General features: G+C 45.7%; 3 protein-coding genes across 3 annotated transcripts; 2 read left to right on the top strand and 1 right to left on the bottom strand.

Moving 5' to 3' along the window:
- Positions 1-847: 847 nt before the first annotated feature.
- On the bottom strand, positions 848-6,634 carry LOC137898756 (evC complex member EVC). Its single transcript, XM_068742802.1, has 20 exons — positions 6,455-6,634; positions 6,248-6,361; positions 5,965-6,051; positions 5,605-5,828; positions 5,442-5,526; positions 5,259-5,357; positions 4,856-4,984; positions 4,573-4,734; positions 4,247-4,463; positions 3,596-3,744; positions 3,224-3,322; positions 2,924-3,136; positions 2,727-2,836; positions 2,410-2,611; positions 2,085-2,300; positions 1,836-1,971; positions 1,635-1,737; positions 1,410-1,536; positions 1,212-1,308; positions 848-1,126 (listed from the first exon to the last, which is right to left on the bottom strand). Exons 1-20 carry the CDS (start codon positions 6,632-6,634, stop codon positions 978-980), a joined length of 2,898 nt encoding a protein of 965 aa, XP_068598903.1. The 3' UTR covers positions 848-977.
- Positions 6,635-7,483: 849 nt separating this feature from the next.
- Positions 7,484-15,957, top strand: LOC137898165 (limbin-like). The gene is made up of 23 exons (XM_068742163.1): positions 7,484-7,663; positions 7,882-7,957; positions 8,126-8,307; positions 8,539-8,595; positions 8,998-9,190; positions 9,296-9,396; positions 9,517-9,582; positions 9,692-9,826; positions 9,962-10,101; positions 10,648-10,972; positions 11,183-11,419; positions 11,519-11,694; positions 11,937-12,096; positions 12,206-12,382; positions 12,621-12,931; positions 13,048-13,219; positions 13,608-13,751; positions 13,963-14,190; positions 14,284-14,516; positions 14,594-14,681; positions 14,780-14,955; positions 15,152-15,253; positions 15,453-15,957. The coding sequence occupies exons 1-23, from the start codon at positions 7,484-7,486 to the stop codon at positions 15,799-15,801; spliced, it is 4,008 nt and encodes a 1,335-aa protein (XP_068598264.1). The 3' UTR covers positions 15,802-15,957.
- Positions 15,958-16,195: 238 nt separating this feature from the next.
- On the top strand, positions 16,196-18,396 carry cytl1 (cytokine like 1). The gene is made up of 4 exons (XM_068742921.1): positions 16,196-16,342; positions 16,974-17,018; positions 17,567-17,713; positions 17,804-18,396. The coding sequence occupies exons 1-4, from the start codon at positions 16,196-16,198 to the stop codon at positions 17,903-17,905; spliced, it is 441 nt and encodes a 146-aa protein (XP_068599022.1). The 3' UTR covers positions 17,906-18,396.
- Positions 18,397-19,349: the final 953 nt, after the last annotated feature.

The following is a 19,349-nucleotide window of genomic DNA, read 5'->3' as shown; positions in this document are numbered from 1 at the left end:
ATTTAGTGTCGGGACAACGGCGCAACCCTGCGTCCATGCGCTTCTGTTTGGAGCTGCGGCTCGTCGTGAGCACTTGAAATCAGGTCATCTTCCCGCAAGTCCCTCGTGTCCCCCCCGGGGACCTTAAAATGCGTCCAAACGGGTTCCCCTCCCCACAAATGAGACACCACAGACCGAGGTCAGCAGCGCGCAGATAGTTCTCATTGATAGGTTTGAGAACAGGCGCACGGTCGGCCGGACACTCCGGTGTGGAGCGCAGCAGCCCCGGGAGCGCATTTTCACGGGGGTGCCATTGCATTGATTTGTTATGTGTGCAAATTGAGCACACAAATAAAGGGCAGATTAAAAATGGATGTTCACTAATTGATACTGGTGAAGCTCCAAACTGACAGTAAGGTCTGGGGGTGGATTAGCTGCTAGATCGCAGAAGTCTTCCAGACTTTTCACCATTACGCTGCGTTATCAGCCACAGAGGGTTGTACTTAGAACCCCATTAGAGCAGAGAGGGGCAAGGCTTTCATCGCTGAGGAGTGCAGGCACTCTGCAACAATCCAGAGTGGACATGTCTAATTCAGCAGCGCATCCATCAGCCGCGTACTCACGAGTCACTGGCAATCAATGCGGGAGGCGAACGCACTGCTGTGATAATGTATTACTCTCAGGCCTTCAGATGGCACTTTGTAATGAAATAAAATATAAATGTTTATGAGGTTGTTTTGCAATATTGCTGTAAAAAAATACATTTCAGTAAATTAAATACCAGAAACACTCAAGATTATTTCGGATGGTCTATGTACACGTATATTACATGCAGATCCTTCTGGCTTACAGCAAATAAAGCCACGGAGTTTCGTTCGGAACAAAATTGGTATAAAAGAGACTATTTATTATTATTATTATTTGTAAGAGTAAAAAAAAACAGTAACTCTTTACAGCACTTTCTTCTATGAAGATGAAAACAATGCTGTGCTAAGACTTTAGTCGAGATGGGAGGCCCGTTCTCTTTTCTTCTTTGGATTTGATTTCACTACTGGAGATACGACGCTTGGAGTCAGTGAAGGATTCAAGGCTGGATCTAATGCCGGGTTCAGGGACAGCAGGTCCTTCATATTTGCATTTTCGTTACCTATGGAAATACATCATCATCAGGGATGAATACAGAGAGATGCAAATATACATATACCGGTACTAACTGAAACAAAGAGGTTTACCGCCGTTGTCCTCTTCAGCACTAGACTCAGAACCAGGAAAGTGAAGAGAAACCCGGGCCAAGGCTGCCAGCTCAGTGATGAAGCTTTCTTCTGCCTCCTAATGGAAACAGAAAAACAATACTTCCAGAGAAAGCTAAGCAGAATCTAGACAGAAAACTATTAGAGTAGAAAAGCACAGGAAATAGCAAACGGACTAACCAGCAGCTGTGATTTGATGCTTTCTACAGTTTGATCTTGAGCGACTTTCTTCAGCCTCAGGTTCTCGGATATACTGTCCATTTCTAGGTCGCATTGCTCCAACATCTTCCTCTTGAGAAGTTCAACCCTGACAAAAGAGAAAACAAACAGCTCCAATCATGCTGGCTGTATTTATTCAAGACGGAAGGAAGCGTTTGTTTCAGAGAGGCGGTGTAGTTCATGCACCTCTGCTGAAACTCAGCAGACGTGGGCTTCTTGCCCCAGTTTGTCAGCTCCCTCAGCAAGGATCTGTTCAGCGGACTGATGCCGTCATGTTTCACAACCTCCACTGAGGGGAAGAAAGAACAAAGAGTTTTATCTGTATGCAGTAAAACAATGCACAAAGTACTAGTAACACACGAGTGAATGTTGTTATCGTTATCTTACCCTGGTTTGTATCGGATTGATGCTGTTGTAACTTTCCGATTATGTCCTGCAGTCGGAAATAGTAGCTTTGGACCATTGTGGTGAGAGAATCTTTGGTCACGTACACACTTTCTGAGGCAGCCTCTGTCAGGTGGCGCTACGCACAAAACAGTTAGCGCAAAGAGCCCATGAAACATACCTAAAGTAGCATAAAGGGATTACAGACATTAATAAAAAATCAACCTGATTGATAAAGGACCTAAACTCTACCTTCAGGCTGTCGTCCGGCTTGGGAGCGTCAGTGTGCTGGGTTTCCATCTTCTGCTGGATGGCGTGGCTGAGGGAATTACCCAGCACCAGCTGAGCATGGCTCTGAAGAAGCTCCGCCCCCGTTTCCAGTTCAGAGAGGAACTCCTGCTGGAAGCTGTGGCCCACCAGCAGACTCTCGGGTCCCAGATGCATCTCCGCTAGGCTGACATTGCTATTCTGTGATGGGCGTGGGATAACGATAGTGTTCACCCTGCGGCTGCCATGGTTTGCAAATGCCGTGAGGTGCTTAAAGAAACGCACTAATAAAAGAGCGCGGCTTTCCAACCTCGAGCGTGGCATCGACACATGGCTGGCTTTTACTGGGATCTTCGATTAGCAAAGCCCTGAAATCCTTCTGAGACAGTGTCTTCAGCTTGGACAGCCTCATCTCCTTCAGCATGTGCAGACAGAAGCGTCTGACCACAAAGTGCCGCTGCACCACTGCCATAACATGCTCGTGCTTTTTCGCTATCAACCTCCCCACTTGGCTGAAAAGAAGATTGCATTGCGTTATTTCTCAATAACTAATTGTGGTCACTGTGCTGTGGTTGGTTGTGTTGTTTCCTTTGATGCACTCAACCACCAGAATTCTTACGAACTCGCCTGTTGAGTGTGTAGCTCTGTCTGGCCACCGTGGTGTGGAGGATCTTCATCTGTTGTTCACACAGGTGTTTGAGACAGGCTTGCACCAGAGCCATCTCCTCACTGCACGACTACAGAGAGAAGACATGAACTCAAAGTAACGGACTGTTTCAGATGAAGACGAAACGGTTACTGGTGAACCAGGAGATGCTTTCTACCAGTCCATCTTTCTGCAGCTGGGCCCTCATGTCCTCCAGCTGCAGCTTGGCAGTGCACTCGGCCCCCTGCAGCTGGGTGAGCAGCTCCTGCTCCTGATCCAACCACAGCTCCTCACAGCGCTGAGCTGAGAGCGTCGACGCGGCAGGGACAGCAGTGAGGAAGATGTCCTTGGCTATGTCTCCTAGCTTCTTTGACCAGTAGGTACGGAGTTTCTGAGGTTAAGAAACATATATGAAAACTGATGTGTGTGTGTGAGGAAGCAGCCACATAATAAAAATAGTACAAATTCAACCATTTACCTTCCAGTGGTCACAGAGAGCTTCAGCTACTCTGTCGTCCTGCTGCAGATCCAAGTCAGAATTCTGCTGTGTGTGTTTGAGCAGCACCTCCTGATAGACCTGGACCAAAGATGTCAGATCAGACTTACAATGTTCTATTATTATTATATATATATACCGTATATGAATATATGATATGGGTGAATGCTAGTTTGCGTTGTAAAGCATTTTTTCCTACATATATTAGTTAAACACCTATTAAAGCTAACATTAGAGAAGATACCTAAAAACCAATCAAGACAGCCATTAGCCAGGACGCAGCTGCTTGGATTATTAATCATTTAGCGATCCCTTTTCAACACGCGGAGTGCAGGGGAGACAAAACGTTGGAACCTTGGTCAGCTGCTGCAGGTCGCTGAATGCCTGCCTCGGCTCCAGGGCGCGGCTCCTTTCCTTGGTCTGGCTCCTCAGAAGCTTCTTTCTCTTGGAGCCCATCCTGCTACACTTGTCATTTATCAGCTCCTTCATCTTCCTTGTGCAGTCTGGAACAAGATCGATGGCCTTCTGGATAAATTACTCTGGATGACATCAATATGGTATGTTCTTTTAATAAATGAGTGTGAATGTTAATACATTCAGAATAAACAGCACACTAAAATAGTGAGGCATGAGTTTTATCGATGTGTGATTTTTAATGCGCTTTAATGATGATATTTTGCAGTTTACTTATTCACTACATGCCAGATCAGCAGCCAGCTTGTGTATGTAGACTGATAAGGATTTGTTTTCCCCCTAGTCCAGAAAAAGATTTAAATACAGTACCTGTAGAACCTAGGACACAATAACGGGCATGATATTCTGAGCTGTCCTGGAAGGACCTGACCTTGTTTAATAAGCAAACGGAGAAAATGGCCTATTTTGAGAGGGTACATCATTTAAGTCTGAAAAGTAGGCTAGATATTGTCCACTGCTACCTGTCACCAATTCACTAAAATAGTCTACTGTGTTTTGCCTTGCAGATCATTTCCTTTTTATACATCTTACCCTCAATGCATTGCTGAAAGCCTTCCGTCAGAGATGCCTGAACTTCTGAGAGTATCTTCTCCATGTGACCAAATGTCAAGACATCGTCGCTCGTCAGCTGCTCCAGGGTTGTTGCCACCAAGCCATGCCGCAGAGATAACTCCTGCTTTAGTAAAGCGGGCTGTGATTGGAGAAGGCCAGTCAGCTCCTCCCACCACAACAACTTCTGCTGGATCCTCTAAGAGAAGAAGGAAATGCACACATTCACCTTTTTTTAGTAAATAAAATTCTGCCTGATGAGGGATGATATGCAAAATGCACATTATTACAGCAGATGATTACTTTACCTTCAGATGAATTTCTTGTGTGTTTGTCAGGTGATTCTCCACTGATAGAAGAGCCTGCACAAGAGAGAGAATCATATCCTGGGCGTCTTCTGGACAGAAGATGCTGGTCTTCTTCATCAGATGTTGGCACAAGTCCTCCACCTGTTTGCTGAAAAGTCTAGACTGCAAATAAACATAGACATTAGTTTTCCTTACAAAACAACTGGGGTACATAAAAGTGGTTTAATTGACAAATTAAAATGTTATTAAATAGCATGCTTGATTCTTTTAACTTTGTGTTTACCACTTGAAGGCCACGTTCAAGGAGATCTTTCTGGGCTCTCTCTATCTCCTCCAAAGTACAAGGAGCATCATCTTTTTTCTCACTTGCGAACTGGAGTGGTGGAAACTGTTTTTTCAGCTCATTCACTTCCTGAAATGACAGCATAGTCTTTAATGTGGTCAAAAATGTTCCCATGCACAGATAGTATGCATATATGTACAAAGAAATTTATAAATCAAATCCATCACGTATAATTATCTTAGGACTCTGTACACTGCGTATGTAATATGCATACCGCAGAAATCTATACACTTCTCTTGTCTATGTCAAACTGAATTTCCCCCCCATAGGGTGTAAATATACACATTCTAGCTGCTCTTATATCTTTAAAAGAAAGTGATTTAAATGAGATAACTGGCACTACCTTTTCTTGCATTTGAAGAACATTCTTGGAGTGGTCAACATCACTTTTGTCTTTTGGAAAACGACTGCCGAGTATTATTTTCACCATTTTAAGAAATAACTGTTGCAAGAAAAAAAAAACGAATGAGGGACAATAAAACATTTGAACTTTACACACTTGAGCACTATTTTAAGGACCACTAACCAGGCTTTTTTCTTCCTGGAGCTCGGAGGAATGTTGTTGTATATCCTGCAGTGCCAAACAGTAAAGGCTGATCCTACCTTCAAACCTGCAGAAATAACAAGGGTCATGCTGCTCCGAGCGAGGTCAGCTTTGTGGTTCATGTTTAGAGACCATTGGCTCCTACCCTGGCTGTGTGAGTGTGTGAGGGTAGTGAGGCACCCTGATAAAGCTCTGGTTCTGCAGGCTCTTGGGGACCAGCGAGGAGGAGATAAACTGACTGCTGTCATCGTTGTCCTGCTCTTGGCTCAGAGACTCTCCGTCCGTCGGTGAGGACGACTCACCGTCGGGTACTGCTGGCAGCTTGGAGTGCTCGTGTAGCGATGGATTGGATGCTCCATCAGCTAAAGGCTGATAGATACAGCAAAAGGTACCACTAATATTATAAAAACCACTGTGCGCCGTAAATACCGCACTGGTCAAAGTATTTCACTATTTCATTATCATAGCTCATTATGATGTCAGTGTGTATTTGTACGACACTTACTCTGTATTTTTGGTTGATGGGATAAACGACCTTTGCTCTTGATGCAAATGCAGCGACGTCACTGTTCATGGTTGGCTGCTTTTTCTCCTGAGGGGAACAGACTGAATAGGTTAGCAAGAAGTTAAGTTAATACACATTAAAAAAATAAAAGCTTAATCCTGAAAAGGGAATCGGTTTGGAATCTCTCTCCATGTTTTTGTGGGTTTCGTGTGAGTGTGACACCCACCAGAGAAAACCTGCAAGTCTAAGACAACACGTGGACATATATTTGGAAGAATAATACTTTATCGTTATTTGTGCCACTTGTCGCCTCTCTTCTGTTGTTGCTGGCACAGTCACTTTGGTTGTTGTGCGTTTCTCCATGATCGGGTTCGAGCAGCCGCCTCGTGGTGTAACTCTATCGGGACGACACGCGAGAATATAGATTACAGTGAAAGAAGACATCTCGGGTGAGAGGTGATGACGGCAGAGAGTGGCTCCCAATATTTACTTGTCTGGTCAACAGCAAAGGTTTCAGGCAGAAGACGTAGAGAAGAGCACCGGCTAGTATTCCCGACAGCCCCCCGCACGCTGTGGCCGCAGTTAACAGTCCGGTGTAAACGTGCAAGGACTCGGGGGAAGTTACCAGCACGTCGCTGCCGCAGTCCGACATCAGCTCCTGCGCTGCCATTTCTCACCGAAGTGGAGGAAGACCGAAGCTAACTTTAAAGATGTTCCCATTTTGTAGAAGCCCGGCTATGTTAGCTAACTTTAAGAAAACTCTGCTCGAGGACTGTAACTTCTGGCGGCTCTCGCTTGTTTGTTTCCTTCATTAAATTGTGTACATTTTTAAACATTAGCAACCGATCATATATTTGTTATATTTTATTATTACACAAATATATATATATATAATTCGATAAACGTTCATTTATACTTAGCCAATGGCGATCTGAGATTTACGACGAGGACGGAGCTGTGTCGAGTCAATCGTGTTAGCAAGAATTAGGCCGGAAACCAGATTTGTTTGACTTCAAATTTAAAGCACACAAAGTTAAATGTAGCCGATTTAATGGATTTCTGTCTCGGTAAATATATAGGGAAGAACTCATAACAACATGGGACGTGTTTATTAAATCGAGTTTTGTAGCAGAATTACAAATTTTGTATCGGCAGCAGCCATATCCTAACCAAGTCCCCCGATATTATTTTATTTTGAAAACCTAAACCGGGGGGGGGGAATGGGTACTTTTGTAGTTCTGAATGACTTTCCCATTCCATCGAAATTTTGGAGATGTTTGCAAAGTTGTGCAGCAATTGCTAACTTATGTGCCTTTATAGAGCTTCGAAACAACGCGCAGACTTTTCTCCTGACATATTAGGGCGCCAGTTCGATGCTTTCATTTGTCAGAAACGTGGGGTACGATGTGTGTTTTAAGAAAAAGATATAGAAAAAGTTTTCGTCACGCATTTTAATGGTGACACAACCAAGAGGCAATGCAGGCGGCTAGCTCGCTAGCTAGGTGAGGGTGACACCCGAATGCGTCCGGTGCACGTATTCGCGAGGACGGTGGCGACGTGGTCGCTTGTCGTAAGTGTTTTGACGTCGGCGCCACCTTGTCTCAACATAACACGGGATGAGATTCGTCTTGCTGGTGAACTGGAGTCCGGTAATGGCCGTCATGACGGGACGCCCCTTCAGTTCTCTAATAAACTGCAGGTGAGACGTTTCATAATATTGATCATTTGAATCTCTCATTGGGTGAAGGTTGAGCGTGTTCTTATCGCCCTGACAACCCAAGTGATGTTTCTGTATCCCTGAGCTGAGCCCATATTTGATTGGCTGCTCTGGACCTTCTGTAGACTTCCTGCCATTTAGGTTTTGCTGATAAACCAAAGTACAGTATCTAACATCGAGCGACCGCTTTACACTTTCAGAACCTCTCCAGTATCTCTCTGATCCAACGGGACCTCGGCAGGAACTCAGCGGAGTGGAAATGGCTTCGGACGGGTGGTTTGTTCTTCTTTCTTTTCTAACACCTTATGTGCTGGAAGCTGTATAAAGATCTAGAGCATCCCAATAAACATAAAAGAATGCAAACATTAACTTCCTGTCAGTTTCAGACTTCGCCTCAGTGCTTTGATTTCATGTCTTTCAAACGCTCCGTACTGAACCTGGCAGGCGTGACGGACATCAATGGGCGCATGTTGTTATCTGCAGAGGCCCCGCTCTCGTCCTCGGCTGCTGCTGGGCTCTGGGGACACTCCGTTCACTCTTCTTTGAGCTATCTGTCGAACATGTTGGACCTCCGGAGCCGCAGAAGCACGCTGACCAGATACAACCAGGGCCACGCTCTGCCTCAGGTGTGTTTCTGAAGCGTGTGGCGTCCTTCGGTGTGGCACGTCATTGAGAACGTAGTGAGCAATGCGCCGGTAGTATCTTAGTGAAGCAGCTTCTAGGATGTAGTAAAGTACTGCAGTCCCTCAGTTCATTAAGTGTAATTCACCGTCATATTATTTCTTCCCGGTTCATCCCGGATGTGTGTAACATCATGTTTTAGGAGACTCATTTCACGCTGTTAAATTATCCTGCAGGTTCAGCCCGTGGCACCTCTGTCTGCTTTTGGAGTCAAGTTTCACAAGTGCGCGCAGGTACATCAACACGAATGCAGTCATTTCTGCTTGTGCATCAGACTCCCAGTACGTGATCTTTATGGCCAAAATAATGGACAAAAACATTGTCATAAACGTCTTTAGGCAAATAAATGAAGCGTTTTGTTGCAGGGACAGAGAGAGAGTCTGCAGCCATTAGTGTATAAAAGAACAATGTGATGAATAAGCAACCAGATGCCCGTGCCTTAACATCTGTGATGAATTATTGACACAATATTATATAGAGTGGGAAGTATTATATCAGTATTTCTCATCGGTTCCAGTCCCACTCCTGCTATGCACATTTAGTGCAAACATATTTTTCCGCACCGGTTTTAAATTGCACGTGAGTATTTTTATGATCAAACATTACATTCTCTCACTCAACCGCATGGCCTCCAGGTGAAGTTGGGCGCCGAGCCCCCCCAGCTGACATTCCTCCTGCTCATTCACAACATGGGCCCAGTGGGTGGCCGTGGCACCAACCTGTCCCAGGTGGCGGTCCGGGACTCCATCGCTGGAATAGTGCCACTAAAAACTGAAGGCAGGGTGGTGGAAAGAGGCTACCAGACTTTTACCATTGATTCCCTGTCTGGTCAGTGTGGGACTCAAAATGTTTGGAAAGATGATTCTGTCAGGGTTGCATTTCCCACATGCTGAATCCACAACAGATAACACAATGTTGATCTTACTGCTTTAGCTGGATCCCAGGTTGTTGTCAATTATACCGCTCACATAAAGAGTCATAAGAGTGAAGTCCTGGACCTTCCAGCCTTTCTCACCTTCTCTAATGCCTCGCAGGTATGGTTTTTATCCTGCTGCATACGTTTCTGTTTTTACCCGAATGGTCCATCTGGCATTAATTTCACTGTCGGCATTTTCAGTAAAATAAACTTGAATGTTGTTGTTTGTACTCCGCAGAATGATGTCAGCATGTTTGGCCCATTAAGAGCTAATTTAACCCTGAGGGTGAATTCCACCGACAAGGTAAGCCATGGACATTTCCTAAAGTGGAAACACACTGACAGCCTCTTCCCTTGCATATTTGCCTTTGTGCTATTTTCCAGAAGTCTGATGTTGTTGCTCGCTGTTTTAGATTTATCCTAACCATGGGGTCCATTTTGCTGGATTTATTGTGGGGTTCTTTGTCACGCTGCTGCTGCTGTCACAGGGCTTTCTGGCCATGAACCTGATAGGTTCCAGAACCAGGCTCTACTTTCTTCAGCAAAGGGTATCACAAACTCACAAATCTCTATTTAATGCTGTCAGTAAATTCACACAAACCAATTCTTCTGTTAATGCTGTCTGGTGTACAAATGTGTTTTGTTTCATGTTAATACACCATGCATGCATGTCCTTGCTCAAGAGAAAGAGAGGTGAATCAGACCCAGAGTATGCAGACTGCAACATGAGTGAGACGGTTAAAGATGAGGCGACATGTGAGGACAAGATGGTGGACACCATGGTGCTGGAGGATCCCCAGAACATGCCTCAGGCCTTGGAGAAGTGAGTAAACAAGTCGAGGGGGGGTTAGATGTCCCTCCGTAAGTCTTCATGTTTTTGAATAAGCTGTTAATACTTCCGACACATGGAAAAAGATGTTAGTGCATACAATATGTAGTCTTAATTTATAAATGTAACGTGGTAAACGGCTGTTTACCACTGACTTGTGGTTTCACACAAATCAATAGTTATGACACCTCACAGATAGTGGTGACATTTTTTTGTTTAATACAGAGGCTTTATTTAAATATTTACATGTTGAGTCTGCAAAATAAGGACACATAGTTAGAAAGAGATGAAGAAACTCTGGCACACGAAATCAAAAATTTTGATTATTTTTTGTGATGTTTCAGGACAGGACTCTCCAGGCAGTTAAAAAGACATTGTTGAGTGATGGATTCTTGCACTAACTGTGCTGGCGTTCATTTACACATTTGTAATTTTCTTGCCTAGTCTTAAATTATTACTATCATATCCCCCAGAGACACTAATATTTTATTATTTTTTGCAAGATGTCTCAACAAAAACTCTGCATTTTATCCCCGTAAGCCTCGAAATGTCTACACTGCTGCGTGCTACCAACAACCTGGAGGCTATCCGGATTCAGATCTACAAGGATGTGATCTCCTCCCTGCTGGGAGGTCTGCAGTACCAGGGCCGGACCAGCACCCAGGCCCAGCAGAGGCTGCTCAGTGTGCTCCACGGACAGCTGCTGGGCATGGAGGGTCGGTTGAAGGAGGAGCGAGGAGCACGCATGTCCGCTCTTGCCGGGCGATGTAATCTGGAAACCCGGGAAGAAATGGAAGCAGAGCACTGCAGAGAAGCTGCAGTGAAGGCCCAGGCAGAAGTGCTGTGTCGCCATTCAGACCGACAGGTAACAACAACACATTTGTCTTTTTTTTTCTTTTTCATCTTGCTGTGTTTTTTTTTGCCTTACAAAAACAGCATATAACGCAATAACAAAATATGTATTTAACTTTTAAGATATAATAATGTAGAAATAATTACCAGTACACTTTTTCTGAGAAACAACCAACTGAGATCTGACTTGACTCTAAACTTCATTTTGTAATGTTGTCCGGAGCTCCTCCACTGTAGTGTGCTCCTGGAGAAGCTGCACAAGCTGAGTCAGAGTAAACTCCAGCAAATCCTGTTGGTCCAACACGAAGAGGCCTCAGCAAAGGTCCAGAGGCAGATCATCGAGTGGCGCCGGGTGGAATTACACAAGATTTTCTCTGAGGAACTGGAGGAGGCCATCAGGATGGGCGAGCTTGAGACGAGGACAGCCAAGAGTCTTCAGCATGATTACTTTTCTTCTCAAGTGAGCTGCTGAAATTATGTTCTTCTGTGTAACTGTATTTCTGATAATTGCTACCTGTAAAACAAAAAAGGTTCAAAATACACAATCCTTTCTGTCCAGGACCAGGTGGAGGAGGTGCTGGATGTTGTCCTTGCCAACCAGCGCTATGTGCTAGCTGAACGCCACGCACAGAGAAGGTTCCTGGTCCACAGCCTTCACAGCCTCAACAGCCTGATTTCTGACACGTTCTCCAGCACCTCAGATGATTTGGACAGTTGGTTCTCTCACATCAGGAGGTTGGTACCTGCTGTGTTCACCGTTTCACGTGTTTCTTCTGCATTACTCTACTAGACAGACCGTGTGTGTGGTCGAATACGAATCTATAGGAGCACAAAGAACAACTTACATTTCACAAATATGAAATAAGTAAATAGTCATTTCACGGAGAGCATGAACATTAAATCAACCTTAGTTTAGATACCAATTTACCCATGAGGGCTGCTTTAAATGAACTGTCGTGCTTCCCTGTCTCCACCAGGTGGAGCCCTGTGCCTGCGGAGCAGATGGACCAGCTTCAGGAGACGGCCCAGAAGGAACTGGTGATGGCGAGGCAGAGACTGGATGAGGCACTGAGCCAAGAGAGGAGAGCCATGCGCTGTGGGCTGATTAAGAAGAGACGGGAGCTCATCTCTGAGATGGTGAGATGATGTGCACTTCATGACTTTTCTTCCAAGTACTCTCGTATTGTTGATTGATAGCACAACATTTATATGAGCCAATTTTACTCCTGTTGCCTGCCTTTCCCAGCTCCGGGTCCACAAACAGAGGCAGAAGGATCTGTCAGGTCTGTGTCGGGGTCTGGAGGGAAGGGTGGATGTAGCTCAGCACCTGCTCTGCTGGCAAAACTTACTGACTGCTCACAGTTTAGAGCTGGCAGAGCTCATCAACAACCTGGATGAGGAGGCTGCTGCCGACATCCGCAAGGTGCCACTCTCCCAACATCTGGATGGCCTAATGATTGTTGTTATTTTTATGATTCATTTTATTTAATGTTGTTGCATGTTTATTATTATGTCCTTTATGTGTGTGTTTTGTTTTATCCTTTCTTTTACATCAGTCTTTTATTTATGTGGAATGTTTTACGTGGACATGGAATGGGTCGGAAGCTCACTTTGTATTTCCCACAATGTGGAACAAATCATATCTTGGATCCATTCTGCAGGTGACCATGCGTGTGATCCAGGGTGCTGTAGCAGAAGTCAAAGCCATCCAGCCGACCGTGACTCAGGCCCTGCTGACGCTGTTGCCTCCGGGGGCACAACAGTCCCTGCTGCCGGTGGAACCGGAGACGGCGCCCGGACAAGCCAAGGAGCAAGGAGCGAGTGCCCTCCTGCAGGGTCAGGAAAGGTTACACCAGGAAGGGAAGGCAGCCTTACGAACCCTCAGCTGCACCAGGGAGGCTCTGCGGGAAGCCATGGATATGGAGCTGCAGGAGCAGAGGATCATCAGGGCACACTGCAGAGCTTTCTTCAGGTCAGTGACGTAATAATAAAACACTTGTCATTTCCTCTCAGAGGCTGTAAATACAGAGAATGTCTGTGTGCTTATGCTTGTCAGCCATCCTTTTCTTCTTCTTTTTTCTGTCCCAGGTCTTTGTGCTCATCTCAGCTGACTCTTTGTGAAGACCATCTGCTCAGGATGAAACTGGAGTTTCAGAAGTGTTTCTCTGTGATGGACCGCTGCCTGGTGCTTCCCCATGCCGTCTCCAGAAGCAAACTCCACACTGCTCTGGCAGCGTGGAGAAAGGAGAGAGAGCAACAGGTGGGCGTCACCTAGTCAGACCTCAGTGAATGTTATTATGGTCTTTCAACCTCTGAATGCAGGAGTTCCTTTCTACGGATGACGCCTGGCTCCACATCACCACAAATGAGGTTTTCCCAGCAGCAGTTTTTGTTTCAAGACTCCTCAATATTTGTTTGTAGCGATCCAAAAACAAGAACCTATTTATTATTTTCACTGCAACAGGAGATAAAGTTGCATTTGACATTTGGTTAAATGCATAAAAAAATACTTTACAGTTGGCCTCAAGGGAACATTGTTATTCAGGAATTTTTAAAAGGATTTGTGGTGTGGTTTTATTTATTGGTATTATAAAAGCATATATTGAGTCTATAGCCCAACCACATCATTGGTTTTGTGGTTTTTGCAGATGAATATACAATCCAAGGGGAAAACCAATGAAGCCAGGCTGAAAACTGAGACATCTGACCTGCTGCTTTTCCAGAAAAGCCTGAAGGACAAAATCCAACTGTTCGAGAAGGAGAAGGAAATGGAGACGGGCGTCATGACCAAAGTAAAGCTGCTTTATTGGTGATGTCTTTCCTTGAATAAAAGTCAGACCGACTTGATGGAAGTTGTGTATTAAGATCGTTCAGCAGCGGATGCCATAGTCTCACTTTTCGTGTATAATATATTATTAAATGTGTCAAAGTATTTTATATATCTCATTTAAAAAGGACATTTGAGTCCATACAAATGAACTGAAACGCAGTCGACGTTGACAGGTGAGGAAGGAGATGCACATGGAGAGAGAGGATCATTTACGGTCTCAGGCCGACAGTCTGGCGGTGCAGATGGCGACCGTTCACTACCAGAAGGCCGAGAGGAGGACCAAGGTCCTGGAGACTTCCAGATCCATGCTCACGCTGCACAGCCTGCTCATCCAGCAGCTAAAGGAGACAAAGAGCCTGGAGAGAGAAGACGTGGCTCAGAGTATAAAGAGACACTCCTCGGTAAGCAGCGCACACCTCTCGACGTAATCCCTGCATGGCTTCGGGCTCCTCTGACGCTCTATTTATTAGAGAGTGATTTGACTCTCGCCGCAGGGAATCGAAGAAGCAGAACAGCAGCTCCAGAAGGAGAGGACAGAGTTGGATGACATGGTGGCATCTCAGTCCAGAGTCGAGACAAACGTGGTGCGGAGAGAGGACTCTGATGTGGGGGAGGATGAAAGCCAGGAGGAGAGACTGTTTCAGGTTCGAAAGGATTGCAGGATGGAAACCATCCTGCAGGAGGCGCTCTACCGGCGTGGGGAGGTGGAGGCGCTGCTGGCTGAGAGGTGAGACGTCTCATCGCGTCAGGACTCAAAGAGAAGCCGTGTGAAGCAACGTGCACTAAATGTGACATCACTTCCAGGTTGCAAGAGACCATTAGCGACGGTCAAGCTATTGCAGATCTGAAGGAACGGATGGAACTCAAGAGGCTTTACACAAAGTGTGACCAGGTTAAGATTAGTCGGCGCCGTTTCCCGTGTCGTGTTCGACAAACAGGAAAACAGAGACGCGTGCTTCACGTGGCTCCGTGTCCTGCTTCGCATTTCAGGATCTGGAGTTTGCGACTCGGCTTTTGAAGCAGAGCCTCGTGTCTCCCAAGGTTCTCCTGGAGGCCATGCGTCTCCTCCTCCCCACCCTGCCTGAAAGTGAGCTCCTTGCTATCACTGAGGCTCTCTGCCCTAAACAGCGCCCGGCTCCCTCATCGGCTGAGCAGGAGCACTCTGGGTAAGAGCTGAGCTCAGCATCCGCCTACTGGCAGATGAACGAGTTGTACGCAGTGTGGGCCGGTTTATACATTACTTTAATGCGGATCTCTGCAACACATCCAGGACCGGGATATCACATTCTCAGCTGCTTGCCATCTTTTTCTGTGCTCATCTTGTACTATTAGTTCACCAGATTTTTAACTCTCGGACTATAGGTGTGCCGGAGAGTCGGACCGACTTCTGTCTGCCAAACTGAGAGAAGACGTGGTGCAGAAAAACACTCTGGACATGCCAGGCGGCAATGAGGAAGGGAAGAGGTGAGTCTGTTAGCTGCTATAAAACGACTTGAAGTTACGCATCATCACAACTCATTTGTAGTTCGGTGGTCACCAGCAGTGTAGACGATTCTTTTCTGTACGTGTAGTACGCCTTTCTTCAAATGCATGACGCATGAGGTAAGCGCTTTAACGCTGCAGTCCCTCTAACAACAGCGACGTTGTCCTCCAAATCTATCAGACTGCAGGAAAAGCGGCAAAGCCTGATGGAAAAACTGCTCCCCAGATCCCATGTCCTGGTTCAGGCAGATCTTGCAGCGCTGCTCGTTGGAGAGAGAGGAAATGAGGACACTTTTCCTATTAATAAGCCAAGCTCAGTCACGCAGCAGCCCAGCGACGCGGCAAACGAAAGGCTTGTGGGCAGCACAGCAGAGGAATGCGCCCCGCAGGCTTTTGTTCCTGCTGCCGGAGAGAGGATGTTTGTGTTTCGGGATCCACCTGAGTCAGGTGACCGTGGGGATGTTCCTGGAAGAAGGAGAAAAAAGAACTTCCTCAATCTAAAAAAAGGCTCCGTGGCTCCGATGAGCTGACCGTGAGACACACGATTGTTGTTTATTGCTGATGTAATGATGCCAAAATCCATAATAAGCCAAAAGTTTCACAATGTAGCAAGAGGCATTTACTTTCTGGATATGTGTAATAATCGTGTTATATGACTGTTATAAATAAAGGCAGCTCAGCTTCGACCCTGTCAAGCATGCATAAGCATGCCATTGAAAATTGTTCATCCGCGTGAAGCAGAAGGAACAGACTTTTTCCTGCAACGGGAAACCAGCATGAACACAACAGAGTCCAGATGTTTTCCTCCCGCGCCTCCACGTCATCACGCGTGTTTTTTTTTCTTCTTCTCCCACTCGATCCTAAAACTGCTGCGAGTCCTCTCCACTATTTGAGTGTCGCAGCTTGCGGTGAGTCACAGCCGACATGAAGCCGGGACTCGCGTCTCTCTCGTGTTTCTTCTGCGTTGCGCTTCTGGCGGACTGCGCGCCCCCGACCTGCTACTCCAGAGCTTTGGGGCTGAGCAAAGAAGTCATGACTCTCCTGGATAAAATACACACGTACCATCGCACGGTAGGCAGGGGTGTGCGGATCGATACTTCGGGTATTTCGGGTAATGGTCGTGGGTTCGAGGCTATATTGTTCTCTTTATTTTCCCGCTTGCAGATTCAGAGGTTTTTGCAAAAAATCAGCCGACAAGCCTCCATATATACAAATACACTTAATATATCTTTTGTATTTCATTGCATGCTTGATTCAAGATGTGCAAACTGTCAAAAAAAAGTGCAGATGTTGCTATGGCAACGCTTCGGATGGCTCAATGAAATGATTTATATCGGATTAATGTGGGGGGGAAATCCCCGCAGGTGGAGGCATTAAATATTTGGTGGATCTCAGTGTGTGTTCGGTGATGCAGGAAAGAGGACTTGTGCAGATGCCTGGACCTTGTGTGTGTGTGTGTGTGTGTGTGTGCGCGCGCACATTTGTTGGTGGGAGGGGGAGATGAGCGAGGACACTCCCTGAGATGGGGTCAAACCTCCGTCAGACCCTGATTAGACAAGTTCTTGTTTTACGTGTCACATCAAAAGCAAAAAAAAACAACCAACTCGGTTACCGTCGGTTTCGTGTCACAGTCTGCAGACAAGCGTGCGTTTAGCATTTGGACCCGTGTTGCGTAATCTAATGATGTTTTTTCGCTTTGCAGAAAATGTGTGCTGCAGATCTCCCGACAATCTTCCTTGACGTGCATGTAAGTTTAATGCAGGGTGGCTGTGCGTTCGATGGAGAGGACGCGCAAAGATACAGAAAACATTTTCAGACCAGTTGTTTTTCTTTCTTTCTTTAAAAGCACTTTTCTCCCTACTGGAAACCAGATTAAGTATAAATGAAATCGGAACGATGGGTTGGTCTGAATTTTAATCTGAGTTTAAAATATGACTGCTCTACAGTATATTGTTTGAGGTCATATGGAGGTTTAAAATAAGTTGATTTGCTTCGAATCCTCTTTCGTTAAATCCATCTACAAACATCATTTTACTAATCTGAGGTGTAGAACAGAAGCGTCGCACAGAGGACCGGTGTGATCAGCGCGGTTTGTGATGTTTGTTAATCACGTGTCGCTCCACGGCCACTGATGCCGTAGGATGCCAGAGGGGGGGGGGGGGGGGGGATTTAAATCCCCCTCCCGGGGTACTGGAGTCCGTTGTTATGGGGGTCAGAGTGAAACCTGTTGGTATATGTGTGAAGAGTATAATCAAAGGAGTTAACACATTCTTTGAAATGATGTCCTCTCTCCAGAACGCATGCGTCACAGCCAAGCTCCGTGACTTTCTCTACGTGGTGCTGAACCATCCCAGCCAGTACTGCAGAGAACGTCCCAGAATGCTGCTGCTGAAGCGGAAGATCCAGAACCTGCACACCATCATCAGCACAGTTTGTTATCGGGTAGCAGCAAAAATAAAATATCACACATGTCTGCGCAGTATTTTGTTTTCCGACTGCCGCGTCTCATGGATGTCTCTGATTGGTTGGCAGGACCTGGTGTTCTTCACAGACGACTGTGACGCCCTTGATACCGGGCACATCAGACCCTACTATGCCGAGGACAGGCTCCAGCTGCTGCAAGAGGAGAGATGATCGCAGGCATGCGTTCATCGCGTTCACACAAACACGCGCGGGATGGTCGGCGCTGCGCTGCGCTGCGTTACGCGCGTCAAACGCAACACACACCGCTGCTTCTCGTGTCGGTGGACACGCGTGGACACATTCCAGCCCAGAGAGTGAAAAAAGTTCCACAGGAAATTTGCTGAATGCCAACCACGCCGGAGAAAACCTCAAAATAATAAAGCAATAAGAGATTATGAAACAAAATTCTGAGGAAATGATATCCTGTATTGCTTTTTTTGTTTTGTTGTTATTTGCTTGTGAACTGTGCTTCTCTTTCTGCTATATTTTTATACCAAACTTAGGACAGCGCTGCTTGCACTCCAAGTGAACGAAATATTTTCAAAGCTTTAGTCGAAATTGATATAAAATATTAGATCCATCGCTCTTGTAGACATGAAAGGCGCCTGCATATAATTAAATATATCTTTATGGAACAACTTGTTTTTCTATTTTCTATTTCATTTAATTGACCTTTAAACCCCTTGAGATGAATCATCTCGTTTTCATGACGTGCGGTCCGTGGAGGCGGTGCGTCATGAGAAGTAAAATAAATAAATCAAATGATAAAATAAATATTATTTGTTGTACAATTTGTCTGATCTTTAAATTTCTTTAATCGTTTCATAAAATCAAAGCAAATACTCGCAAAAGGTGCGAGGTGACGTAGTGCCGGGCGGTGCCGCGCCTCAACCCCACACCCTATTGAGCGCGTGCGCGTGCGCGTGTTTATGTTTGTACTACCGCCGGAACACGCGAGTTGAAAAAGGAAGTCTCTTCTTCAACGCAACAATGGAAGATGCGGAGATCTGTCAAAACTGAATTACGTTCTCAAAACTGGACTTTTGACAAGAGAGCATAAATAATGGTGGCAGGAGTTAAAGGCTCCGCTTCAAACTCTTCAGAGTGCTGTGCGCGAATCCGCGACACGCGTGGAGCTGTGGATGTTTGACAGCTTCTGTGAGCGGTTTGAGCAGAATAATGTCCAACGCAAACAGACACGAGGAGACGCGTCTTCATTCAGGGTTCAGCCAAAAGCTTGCTTTGATCATTTTGGAGAGCTGGAGCGTTCCTTGGTTTAGTCTATTGTACTGAAATGTCACAACATTTTGATGACACCAAACCACAGAGTTTGACTTTGTTCGAATAAAGGCTGGTCTCATTGGACTGTGAGCAATGAATGTGAATCTCCTGGACAGCTTCTCAGCTTTCTGGCCCAGGATCTGATGCAAACTGTTCTCTGCTTTGAAAAGACTGAAAACATACAGTCGGGATCAGACTGGCCAAGGACGCCTTTCTCCAAGGACGTCTTTCTCCAAGGACGCCTTTCTCCAATTAAGGACGCCTTTCTCCAATTAAGGACGTCTTTCTTCTCTGGTAAAAACTCAGAGAAGACAAGGAAGACTTCTTCAACAAA

This window comes from Brachionichthys hirsutus, chromosome 8 (genome assembly GCF_040956055.1).
Source record: "Brachionichthys hirsutus isolate HB-005 chromosome 8, CSIRO-AGI_Bhir_v1, whole genome shotgun sequence".
NCBI lineage: Eukaryota > Metazoa > Chordata > Actinopteri > Lophiiformes > Brachionichthyidae > Brachionichthys > Brachionichthys hirsutus.
Note: the sequence above shows the minus strand (reverse complement) of the source record. Positions and strands in the feature narration are given on the sequence as shown.

Excerpts from the sequence above, each read along its gene's own strand:
- LOC137898165 (XM_068742163.1), top strand. The coding sequence starts at position 7,484 with ATGCGTCCGGTGCACGTATTCGCGAGGACGGTGGCGACGTGGTCGCTT. Across the intron at positions 10,973-11,182 it reads GTCGCCATTCAGACCGACAG|CTCCTCCACTGTAGTGTGCT; the intron begins GTAACAACAACA and ends TGTTGTCCGGAG. Across the intron at positions 13,220-13,607 it reads GAAAGGAGAGAGAGCAACAG|ATGAATATACAATCCAAGGG; the intron begins GTGGGCGTCACC and ends TGGTTTTTGCAG.
- cytl1 (XM_068742921.1), top strand. The coding sequence starts at position 16,196 with ATGAAGCCGGGACTCGCGTCTCTCTCGTGTTTCTTCTGCGTTGCGCTT. Across the intron at positions 16,343-16,973 it reads TACACACGTACCATCGCACG|AAAATGTGTGCTGCAGATCT; the intron begins GTAGGCAGGGGT and ends TTCGCTTTGCAG. Across the intron at positions 17,019-17,566 it reads CAATCTTCCTTGACGTGCAT|AACGCATGCGTCACAGCCAA; the intron begins GTAAGTTTAATG and ends TCCTCTCTCCAG.
- LOC137898756 (XM_068742802.1), bottom strand. The coding sequence starts at position 6,634 with ATGGCAGCGCAGGAGCTGATGTCGGACTGCGGCAGCGACGTGCTGGTA. Across the intron at positions 5,829-5,964 it reads CCATCAACCAAAAATACAGA|CCTTTAGCTGATGGAGCATC; the intron begins GTAAGTGTCGTA and ends TGTATCTATCAG. Across the intron at positions 2,301-2,409 it reads GTGTCGATGCCACGCTCGAG|AATAGCAATGTCAGCCTAGC; the intron begins GTTGGAAAGCCG and ends CGCCCATCACAG.